Source organism: Electrophorus electricus, chromosome 10 (genome assembly GCF_013358815.1).
Source record: "Electrophorus electricus isolate fEleEle1 chromosome 10, fEleEle1.pri, whole genome shotgun sequence".
Lineage (NCBI taxonomy): Eukaryota > Metazoa > Chordata > Actinopteri > Gymnotiformes > Gymnotidae > Electrophorus > Electrophorus electricus.
Window position 1 is genome coordinate 19,066,842 of NC_049544.1, and position 12,389 is coordinate 19,079,230.

At 45.4% G+C, this 12,389-nt stretch overlaps 1 protein-coding gene across 2 annotated transcripts in view; it reads left to right on the forward strand.

The window, feature by feature from the left end:
- agap3 (ArfGAP with GTPase domain, ankyrin repeat and PH domain 3) overlaps positions 1-12,389 on the forward strand; it is a 115,354-nt gene that overhangs the window by 88,485 nt on the left and 14,480 nt on the right. For both annotated transcript variants that reach the window (XM_035530598.1, XM_027020292.2), the window contains exon 13: positions 6,530-6,691. In XM_035530598.1, the coding sequence (XP_035386491.1) occupies positions 6,530-6,691 (162 nt within the window). The remainder of the gene's footprint in view (positions 1-6,529; positions 6,692-12,389) is intronic.

Here is a 12,389-nt window from a genome sequence, read left to right on the forward strand (position 1 = left end):
CGGCTGGCAGTAAAAAAGCACTTAAACGCACATCAACAGAATAACAGTCATTTCCATGCATGTTTGCACACTCGTCGTTCTCATTAGTGGCTGCTCCATCGAGCTCACTCCCTCTCACGCACACATACACGAACACACACAAGCACACATATACACACTCATACACCCCTTTATCTCTATCTCTTTCTCTCTCTCTCTCTCTCTCTCTCTCTCTTTCTCTCTCTCTCTCTCTCTCTCTCACTCTCTGCGCGTTTGGGTCCTGGGGGCCTTGCTAGTTTAAACAGTGGCCTTTCTAAGCATGGCGGAGGCCCTGCCCTGTGGTGGCGCAGAGCACGCAAGATGCTGCCCTGTCTCACCCGTCTCTTGCCCCTTACTCGCCCCTCTCTTGCGTCTCACCCACCTATCACTCGCCCCTCTCTCGCACTTCTCACTGTCCGTGCCCCCGTCCAACAATCAATTTCAGTGCTGCAGCCCATTGGCCCCCTGCCTACACCCATCAGCTCCACGCCCCAAAGCAGAATTACTCACAGGGCCACTACCCTCTGAATGAGCTCAGCATGTGTGTGTATGCATGGGTGTGTGTGCATGTGTGTGCGCGTGTGCATGCCTGCGTGTGTGGGTGTGGGTGAGAGAGAGAGAGTTTGTGTTTGTGTCCCTGTGTGTTTACAGGCTCTGGCATGAATCGTTTAAGAGCATGGACTTTCATGCCAAATTGGGAGTTTTAGCTTAATTACATTTTGCTGCGTCATAAATATTTTTGCATTAAAAAAAATGAGTGATTATGAACAGCCTGTATATCCTCAAAGTGTTAAAATAATACAAATACACATGAAAAAAAGCTAAAGTAACCAAACAGTAATCAAATTAATATATAATTTTGAAAGTATTGTACTTGTTCATCTTATTTAAACTGAGAAAAATGAACATATCAGATTGCTCAGTAAATCGGAACATCCTGTCTTCTCTCATATAGATTCATGAGGTAAAACAATAAACATGACACCATACTACCAAAAAAAAATAAAAGAAAAAAAGAAATCAAATTACTGCGAACCATATTGTGTCTTGTCCTACGTTGTTCAGGAGCAAAATCTTGTCGCTGACCTTAACCCCAGTCCGCTTTTTGCACGTCTTCTCTTTGGCATGGAAACGCATAAAGTGAAGTGGTGTGTGTTTAGCCGTTTAAATGGGGGCATCGGCCGCTGCGGCTGAAGGTCAGCCTGCACCGTGCTGTCCTGATCAGGAGGATGATGAGCCACCATAGATTGATGGTGGCCCGACAAACAGAGCTATGCTTTAACAAAGTAACCATCTCCATCTTCCTGGTGGGGTGTCCTCATTTATAAAGCACCATCAGACATGGCGGGGATTGGGCGTGGTGGGCGTTCTGATTAAAACTCATCTGCTCTTCGTCTTATTTCAGGAGTCGCTCACATAGGATACAGTATCCTTCATAAAGGTGCGGCGCAGGCAGGCAGGTGAGGGTGGGCATGCGGATGTGAAGGCGCTTTGCAGTAATAGCCGGTAAACGCCATGTTTGTGCTGATTAGCTTTGTTACATGGTCCGGCAATTCTGGAGTAGCCGAATCAGTCCGCTTGAGCCGCCAGCGGCCTGTTAAGAGAACCCACTGCCAAAGCCAAAGCGTCTCCAATCAGCATTACAGGCCAGAGTGCTGAAGTAACTAGTAAACGTAGAACTGATCCCAGATCAGGTGAGCTAGTCTGTGTTCTGGAGGCGGGGGGTAGGGGGTGATGCCCCCCTGCAGTGTGTGAAGAGGTAGTGAGCGCACAGAGTCTGATCCCCCCACCCCCCACCCCCCCCACCCCAGTTGTAATGAAGTTTGACATTTCGTTTGCCGAGAGCAGCGGCGTGTGCCTGCCCGTGCCTTGATTAGCCTGCTCTAATTGACTATAATAAGAAGGAGGTAGTGATTGTGTTCACAGATATTTTTTTTTCTATTTCTTTTTTTCCTCCCCCTTTCATTAATTGCAGCCATTGCCTTTGATTAGAGACGGGGGGTTGCTCTCTCGACTGCCGTGGAGGTGGCGGGAGGGGGGCATGGGGGTCTTTGCCGAAAAATTACCGCTAGCACCCGGCGAGCTCTCGAATTACCGGAGGAAGTTTGTCTTCACTTATGGAGGGGCAGAAAATAGAGAGAGAGTAAAAGATGAAAGAGAGTGGGAGAATCAGTGAGTAAGAAAAAGAGAACACAACAACGAGTTAACGTCCCCACCTTTCACCCTCGCCCGTGGCCCTCATCACCAGAGCCCCGCTTTTAAGCTCCGCCCCCTGCCGGGACGGTAATGGGCTGTAATTGCAGGTTGTCTCGACACCTTTTGCCTCCACCCTTCATCGGAAAAGACTCAGACTCCATTTCGGCTCTGGGCGTAAATGACTGCGGATCCCTCCTGCGCATCATTGTACCTCGTCAGTCCGCCTCTAGCAATGCCTAACTGAGCTCGCTGCACTTCCTGCTGTGCTGGCCCGGCGGCCATTTTGGCTCTTAATCTGAAACGGTTTCCATCAGAGAATATGACGAGTAATTAAGCAGGTCGGTGAGGCCTTTTGAATAAGGGGCAAATTGTAGGTTATTTATAGCTAACGAGACCATGAGAAGTCCTCTTAATCCCTCGCTTAGTTTATTCTTTAAAAAAATTACCTCCTTTCAACTAATGCTGGGTGATTGTTTTAACTCGAAACAGGATTGTGATAAAGTTTATGTTGATATAAAGATTTATGTTTTGACATTTTTACTCAAAATGTAGATGCAACAGAAATATATTCGACAACAGCCAGTCAGTCAGTTTTATGTTGAACATCAAAGTATACGCCCGTTTCCTGCGGCAAAGCATTGTTTGCACTACCAGCGCTGAACAAAGTTCTGAAAACTAAGAAAAAATGAGTGGAACCATCAAGTTGCATGAAAGTGAAAGTGAACTCACGATATTCTCCGAAGCTGATGAAAGTGCTGACAAAAAAAAGTTACCACAATATCAGTTATGTGGAAGTGGATCTGAGGAGCGATGAAGCACAGATTATGAATGCCTACAAAACATGTCATTGGTCGGTGCAAACCAAGACGGGAAAAACAACAAATCTTTAACAGAGCGACCACATCCACAGTGTGAAATTGTGGCCCATGTTAGGCCGTCCACATTTTAGCTGCACTTACTGTAACAATAAATCGACTCATCTTTTGCGGCCATTACCCCATATGAAAAGCAATTTAAAAGAAGTGAGGATATAACAAGCACAGATTCAGTGATAGAACATGCACACATGTAGCATAATGACTGGTTTAGTGTTTACATTTTACACTTTTTACACAGATTTCTCTCTTTTAAAACATTTGAGCTATGTGAAATAATTTATGACTTTATTTTGTTAAAATAAAGTTTAAGGCAGATAAAGTATGTTTTCACAGTTAAATGTTTGCATTATATTATTCTATTTTTGCTCATAAACTGTATTCAGTCATTAGAAGAGCAATGTGCTCTTCAAGCTGGCAGCATTATGAAATTATTTTATATTGTGATCATATCATATTTATATTGTGATCAGATCATATGTGATATTTTTTGCCATATTGGCCAGGTCTACTTTGGACACTTATTTTAGGAAAAAAAAAATTGAGTAGCATAAGAGTGTAAATGCAAGTTAAATTTTCTGAACTGACAAACAAATATATTGCACAATTGAACAGCAGCATAATGTTATATGATGGACTTAAAGTCCAGAGTAGTTTTGTAAGCCTTCTTTCTGTGCCATGATTAAGGTAGGGCACAATATAGTTAGTGGAGCTGTTGGAGCATGAGCTCCGCTCTCGTCCATGGTTAACTGACTCTATGGTAGGCTAATGGCACAGTGGGCAAACACTTCAGCTCAGTGAAAAGGTAAAAGCCATTTAAATTTTTTTATTAGTTTTGTGTTAGATATGTCAACCAATGGGCATTAAAAAAATCTTCTTGGGATTAAAAAACAGGTCTGTTTTTCCCATGCAATTGTTTTGAGATTTTTTTTTTTTACTTGACTGCTCTTCTTTTACCTCTTGCCACTATAGGCATTACTGTTTGCAGGCCCCTGCCAGTGTCATTAGTTTGTGCTCCTAATAGCTCAATCCCACCCTCCCCCCTCTCACCACCACAGTGCTTATTGACTTTGATTGTGTGAATAAAACCGTATGAATGAATTGGAGGTCTTCAGGGGTCTTGAGTGAGAGACAGGGGCAGCCTTCCACTTTAACCTCACGCTACACACACAATGCACCCTCTGGCACTGAACAGGTTGAGTGCTCTCCCCCCATGCGCCATACGGTGTGTGCGTGTGTGTGTGCGCGTGCATGCGTGTGTCTGCACGTCTGCACAGGCGTGCAGGAGTGTACATGCGTGCATGTACGCACATGTGGGTGTGTGCAGGTGTGCAGGGTGTGTGCACGAGCATGCATGCGTGGGCGTGGGTGTGGGTGTGTGTGTGTGTGGGTGTGTGTGCGCGCGCGTGTGTGAGTGCTGCTCTCAGGACCGCCTCTGCCCCCAGCTGTCTGGTGCGGCTAATGATCAGTCCCAGGGGGGCTGTTGGGGATGAGGAGTGTGGAAATTGAAACAGACGTTTGTACCGCTGCCGCTTCGTGTGTGGCAGCTGTGAGCTCCACTTCCCCATTCAGCGCGAGAGAGGGTGAACGCCACCTCATAGCCATGAATATCAATGACTATACCGGCATCGCCACGCATGAGCCCTCGTGCTCCTCCATGCTCCTGTCGGCCCAGTAATTACAGTATCTGCTCATGCTTTCACTCACTGTAAGAGAAAGAGTGAAATTTGTTTAGAAATATAAGTAGCATCAAATCAGGCCATAAAAATCAAAAGCAGATGCTGAAAAACAGTGGGAGAAACAGTGGTATGTGAGGAAATGTTGATCAAAAGTTTGTGCAGAGTACGTCAGACATATTCCTCTTCCTTTGCCTTCGCATTGAGAGAGTTTTTGTTTCAACTAAATTTCTCCATTAAGTTTCTTTATTAAATAGAAGTTGCATATTGGTATTGATGCCTTGTGGATTTTGTGACGTTGCGATGTTAAAGATTGTGAATTGAAATGGCTGTCCCGATGAAGAGAACCATAGTACAGCAGTGACCACATAATTATTAAATTCTTTCAAATTGTCTCTTGTCGCATATAATTAAGGTCAAATTCAATGGTGCATTTCTGAATTCCACTGTCCCATTATTTATTCATTATAACGCTGTTCTAATCGAATTTGTTCGCCACAGAATTATTTTTACTTACATCATCAGCCCATTCCCTTTTTACACACCAGTACAATGACCTGCTTCCCAGCCTTACGGCCCAGATGAGGTATGCGTAGGAACCCACCACTCCTGGCGGTGGGGTGAGGAAGCGGGGAGGTGCATGTCGGAGGGAGTCCGGCGTTAGGGGGCGGTGCTGTGGTCCACGTTAGCTGCTGCGCCACGCCGCATGGAGCCTGAGGCTGGTGCAGAGATGGAGGCGGTGTTGGAGGCTCTTCTACCCCCTGCCTGCACTCCGCCCGGCCTGCTTAAAGTGCGCACTAAGTCTCACTCCCCGAAGGGATCAGCCAAATTAGGTCTAATGTTCCACGCCAGCTAATGGCCGCCACTGCCATTAGACTATGCAGCGTTTGGCACCGTGGGTTTTCGGATGTTCCCAGACCACTGTCCACACACACACGCAGACACACACATGCTCTCTCTCGCACACATACACACACACCCCAGGCCTGTGGAGATGAATGGAGTTTGCAACACCACAATGAGCTTTTGATGCCAAGACAATAGAGGGAGCTGCCAGCATCTGACTCACTGTGTGTGTGTGTGTGTGTGTGTGTGTGTGTGTGTGTGTGTGTGTGTGTGTGTGTGTGTGTGTGTGTGTGTGTGTGTGTGTGTGTGTGTGTGTGTGTGCGCGTGTAGGGGGTTTTAGCAATATGGGGTTCACTTTGCCAAGGCCTTCTGCCCTTGGGCTAGGTGAGGGGTTGTTGGTAATGGCATCCTGCGGGGACAGGAAAGTGATGTCCAAGTGTCAGGTGGCTTAGAAAGATGGCCATAGCCTCGCTATTGACACCCTGCACACACACACACACACACACACACACACACACACACACACACACACACACACACACACACACACACACACTTCACAGAGACTACAGTGCATCAGTTTAATATCACATTTATATAATTCACCTTACACCAAACCAAACCTGTATTACTTCTAACCCAGTGTGACTCCCAGTCTGTCCCCTCACACACTCAGGCAGGCCCAGATTTTAATTTGTTAAATTGTGTCCTTCCCCTTCAGTGGTGGAGGTGTCACACACAGACTGCACGGCTTTCAGGAGTACTTACTGGAGTTTTTATTTGTGTTGGAGCTTTCGAAAAGAAACTACTAAATGAACTACAGTCTATTTATTTTTATGCACCATGTGCTATACCCAGTTGAGTCACATGACTATGGTTCTTTCGTGTTTTGTAAACACCAAATGTGTCCCTCTCTAGCCAATGGGACAACGGATCCTCTCAGTGGTGCCCCTGGCATGGGCGGTGCTACCAGCCCCAAGCTGGAGCCTCCCCCTTCGCCCCACGCCAACCGCAAGAAGCACAGGAGGAAAAAGAGCACAGGCATCTCCAAACCAGATGGGCTGTCGGCAGGCAACGAAGGTAAAGTACACTTGCACACGCACACACACAGACCTCTTTTTCCCATGGTCAGGAGCTTGACGTTCCCACTCTGGACAGGAATAGACATTTCAAAAGTGGAGTTCATCAACTTCCCCTCCTAAGCATGGCTCACCCTACTGCTGGAGCAGCAGACACTTCAGTTTGTGCCATTGTTCTCAGTAGCAGATGAGACAGAGCCAACATGTCACTAACTCATCACCTCACATGCAATCAGCAGACGGCTGAAGTGACAAATGGAGACGCATAATTGGGTGGCGTTGAGAAAACAAAAGCGTTCCTCTCGGGCCGTTCCCCGCTGAAGGGGCCAAATCAATCAGCCTGATGTGCACTGTCCTCCGTAAAGGTTGTCATGAGCGTAGCGATGATCATTTCGTTCATTGTCAATTTCGTTACATCAACTCGCAGCCAAACCAGGTTCCATTTTTCTTTACAGTTCGGGCCCCTTTCAGGCAGACATGGAAAGCCGTAACTCTGAATCGAGAACCCTGGTCTGCAGAGCCAGAATAGCTTGGTCAGGGCCACTGGGAGTCTGGTGACTGATTGAAGGGTGTTAAGGGGGTTTTAATGGGCTAGGAGTGAGTGATGTCTGACATTAAGGGCTCAGGGGAATTGCGGGCTCGGTAGATTCTCATTGTTCCACTGTATTAGAGAAGGGGTTAGCCCTGCCCGACACCCGGTCCATCCCATTACACATGGAATAATTGACGTTTCGTCAAGAACATGACGTTGAACCCCCAATTCTGCTCGGGCTCAGTGGCTATGTGGGGTTACAATGGCACAGCAAGGTGTGTGTGCTTGTGTTTATGCATACGTGTTTGTGTGCACATGCATGTGAGAGAAATGGAGAAGGGTGGCTTTCAAAAAAACTTTCTGTCAAATGCCGTCTCGTTCTCCTCAGTTCCGTTTTTGCCCTTATCCCTGAGAGGTTCTATTAGTGTGCAGGTGTCTGTTCTAGCGGCTGCATGCAGAATACAGACATATTGCTTAAGTATCGGAGGCACTCAGGTGGAGACAGCAAACTGCCTCTGGGAGGGAGAGAGAGAGAGACAGACAGGGAGGCTGAATCTTTGAATAAATTGCTATCAGTTTATCTCATTTACGAGGCAATCAGAACCTCTGAACGTTGGCAGAAATTGAATTTTAGTTGTTTTGAAGCATCATAAATCAAATGTGCTGTAGCTTTCTAAAAGGGTGAAGCAACTTTTTTTCCTTCCTCCTTTCTTCCACTCTGCCAAGTCCATGATCAGAAATAATTCACTGACAGTTAGATCTCCGCATCTTTTTCCAATCATCTTTCCTTCTGATTAGTATGATTACATTAAAGATCCATGACATTGCTGGACTAAATGACCATAAACAGAGATGACACTGCCCTGTGTATGTTTCTGAATCTTTGGTGTCATGCAGGGACGTTGTCACTTTAAACCTTTACTAGCACCACCCAATTCAGTGTTTGTACTTCATTTTCAAGACAGTTTAGTGTCTGATAGGAAAGGTGAATGGAAAAATGTTCTCCTGTGTATACAAACTTTTTCTGCAGCTCAGGAACATTCATGGTGAGTGAGAGCCCACACCTCCAGGAAGCTAGGATTGAGTGGACATGTACTGGTTTAGCACAACCAGAAAATGTCCGTACATTGGTACGTTCTCCGTTATGAAAACCCCAGAGAGGCTGTCTCTCTGCCTGTAATGATCATCACATGTGTTTAAAGCATCACATGCATTTAAAGCGTTTAAAGCATGCGGCAGGACTCCCGACAAACAGCAACCTTTCCCCTGCAGCAGACTGACCCACCGCGTGTCCTTTCCAAACCTAAAACCTTTCCCTTGCAGCAGACTGACCCACCGCGTGTCCTCTCACATTCACACTATCCCCCCCCCCCACACACACACGCACTCACAAACACACACATGCTTGCAGATACACAGAGATAAACATGCACATGTGTACTCTCATGTGCGCACGCACACACACACACACACACACACACACACACTCACTCGCTCTCACTCTCTCTCTCTCTCTCTCTCTCTCTCACTCACACACACACACCCCAAACTTGTTTTCAGACACGCTTCGCTATTATACATGGGAAGAATCAATGACCAATAAAGACATCTGTTTAATGTTACTGGAGGGAAGGTCTGCTAGCTTGATCTGCCTATGACTGGCAGTATTGAATGGCATGTTGTAAGAGAAGGGTCTTGAAATAATGCACAGAGATTTCCCTTTTTTGGAAAAAATGGCATCTAAATGTAATTCATAGTCTCATATAACTAAAGAAATCATAAACAGCTATATGTACATTGCTACTATATCTACTGCTCATATTATTTACAGCATGAAAAGATGTTTGCAGTAAGATTGGGCAATATGGGAATTTACTATATTGCTATACAATATAGTACATGAATTTCTACCCATGAATAGTGTATCAAACGTGCGCTCTTTGCACTAGAAATGCTGATGTGTCTTTCTTTTACCTGCTAAAAGAACATAGAGCAATGCTTATAACAGTGCATCCTAAACCTTCTAATTTCTAGCACTTTCTCAGCTTACATAACTACACTGATTTATAAGAATTTTGAAACTACCTCAAGGATTTGGTCATGAGGATAAAACAGAGTAGTGTGCTTTTGCTGGATGAAAACTATTTATAGACAAGCTGCCATTTGGCAATGCTTTCTGTAATGCTTTGTTAATGCTTTAACACGTCACACAGAAATAACTCAGACGCACATCATCCAGGTCTGCTTCTACTGTAGGTGTATGGATATTGCAGTTACAAAGTACACTGAAAAACAAGGAACCCTTAAATACCTCATGGGGAATTTTAAATCGGTGTAAACTGGCTCTATTGTCAGTGTTAGTATTTGGGGTTTCAGTAGACTGTAGCCTTTAATCTAAAGAATCTGTTCTGTGAAAGGGCCTCTGTAGTAAGGTGTTTCTCTTTCTTTTTCTGTTTTGTTTTTTTTCCCCTTTCTTGGTCCACATAAAGCCCTGTTGGCTTGAGTGTGCAAAGGGTTAACTCCTCCCATGCCGGGAGTCCACGCAGCCTGTAGCAAATGAACCTTTAACTGCCTGCCCTAATGGGGGGTGTTTATCTCAATACTTTTGTTTTGTCATTCTCCAAGCCGCTCTCGTTCCCGCAAGCGCTCCCGCGGGCCCCTGCCTCTCTAATGGAGCAGCCGCGGAGGGTCACACTTTGGAGGAAGAAATAACAAGATTATTGTTCGCGTGCCACAGGACACACTCACATGCACGTGAATGTGTGCGCACACAGAAGCGCATCAGGGTCGGACTTCAAGTGCGCTAACGTTAGGTGTGTGTGTGTGTGTGTGTGTGTGTGTGTGTGTAAGTGTGTGTGTGTGTTCAAGGACAGTCATGCTTATCCAATCGTCTGTATGTCTCATTATAAGAATATTGTGTGTGTGTGTGTTTTACTATGAGTGTATTTGCATGTTGGGGGGGGCGATAGAGAGTATATTGTCGCGTTCTCTCCTCCTCTCTGTTTCGCTGCTGTCCCCTCAGGCTTGTCTCAGTAATGGCCCTGTGCTGATTGCTCTAATACAGGTTAGGAATATTGCCTTTAATGATGTGTAAAATGAGCAAGCGCAGGCGCTGACATTTACAGATGGCACCGGCAGCCCCGGTTCCTCCCAACTGCCTGTTAATTCACGACAAGCGGCCAGTGCTCGGTGCCTCCAGTGGCCGAGAACACATTCCACACGTGTGCTGTACTGGATCGCAGGAGCAAAGGTGCTCTCAAAGGCAACAGCCTGCCGTTTAATCAGCTCTGATATCAGTAGCCAATGAGGGTCTGACTTGTCACCTTACTGGGCACGGTGAGGTGCTTTACGCAAGCTCTCGCTGCTTTTGCCCCGATGCCAGACTTGACGAATCGGCTGTCGCGCAGCGGTGCTCTCTGACGGAATAGCAATCGGGACACACTGCCTGTTCCAGCTGTGGTCAGTGCGAGAACACGTCATGGGCCCTGAGGGAGAGTGGTGAGGGGCAGTCTGGGCTGGGAGGGCAGGCATCTGCTGCTAGACCACAATCAGAAGGGACAGGGCTGATATGAATGGGAACTTCACTGACACACCAACCAACTTGCCATACAACCCCAACACAAGCCTCCTCATTTCCCCATCACCTGAATTGCATGCAAGATACCAGCTTTTCTGCCATATGTCTCCAGAACAACACTGCGTCCCAAGATGTCACCACGTTTGCACATGGCAGAATGCCGACAAGCTCATGTAAGGTTAACGACCACAATTATATTCAATTAAAACTGCTAATAGCCTCTTATCGCTGTAGTAACAGCATCACAAGCCTGACCAAAAAGCTGTCCGTCAGCTATCTGAAGCGTGCTAATCTGGAAAGAAGCCAAGTGACTGGGAGAAACCCACACTCTCTTCCTCTTGCTCATTATCTCCTTCACTCTTTTTTATTGCAGGGTGTTAATGAGGGTAAATCACACCTGCCCTGCTCACTGCTCCTGGTCATCAGATTGGATTGAAACTGCTCCATGCTTGGCAGAGCTGCTACCCTTTATAGCTAATTTCTGTGTACTTGTTGCTAAGTGGAAATCTGCAGTGCGATTATATGGTTAGTGGGAGTGTTGATGATGCTGGCTAATGCTGGCTGTGTCATCCATAACTGTTGTAGTGAGAGCCATAAAGGCTATTCGCTTGCTTTTATATGAAGTCCTTGTTTACATTAAGAGAAGAAGAGCAAAGTAGAAGAGAAAAGCGAATATCCCTGAAGGGTAGGAAGTGGCAAAATCCATCTGATTTTTGTTCAGGATAAACAAAGGAAAGCCAGTGTGACAAGATGCTTACCTCAGAACTAGCTTTACCCAAACATTAACATATAGTTTCATTATTTGTCTATAGGGTATTTTACATGCCTCTTTAAAAGCAACTCCCTTAAGGCCCATAAATGTGGCTTTAGTGAACTTGCTTTGGCATTTTCTTCCTGTGGATTCAATCCACTGGTATTAGAAGCTGGATCTTTTATATTTCCATATGGAAATTACCTGTTGTGATGGCAATTTTTTCAGATGACCAACCAACATAGTAATTGTCTGTTCTCAGATTCATAGGACTCCATGGAATTCTAGATAATTATGCTGGTGTACATATTAGCATTATCAGAGAGAGATTTGCACTGCACAAACACTAACATCTTCTGTGTGTTAATGAAGGAAGGACAACACATAATTGAACATAACCATGGAGAGCACAAATTAATTCAGATGCAGGTGTTTCACATATTTCGTAACATAATGCTAGTTTATTTAAAACAGCTACTTGTATATTTAAATATCAATACTCAGAATATGAAAGGTCTTTTACTAAATTAATTGCCTGAGCATAACAGAGTTAATTGAGATATGTCTATGCTTGTAATTAGTGATCCCTGAACGCACATGACAAAATGCCTCCTTTGGAGCCAAATTTATTTCTGGCATCTTTCGATTAATTTGTTCTCGTAGCAGTGCTTCTTTAAGCACCAGACAGCACAAAAAGTAAACAAAGAGCTGTGAGTGGCTGGCCAGCGCCCTTTGAGCCTTTAGTCCTGATTTAGAACTCTGCCTTCCGGCTCTTCATTGATCCCTGGCCTGGAGTCAAGTCCCTTGAATAAATCTGATAATTGAAGACGATGTCGAGC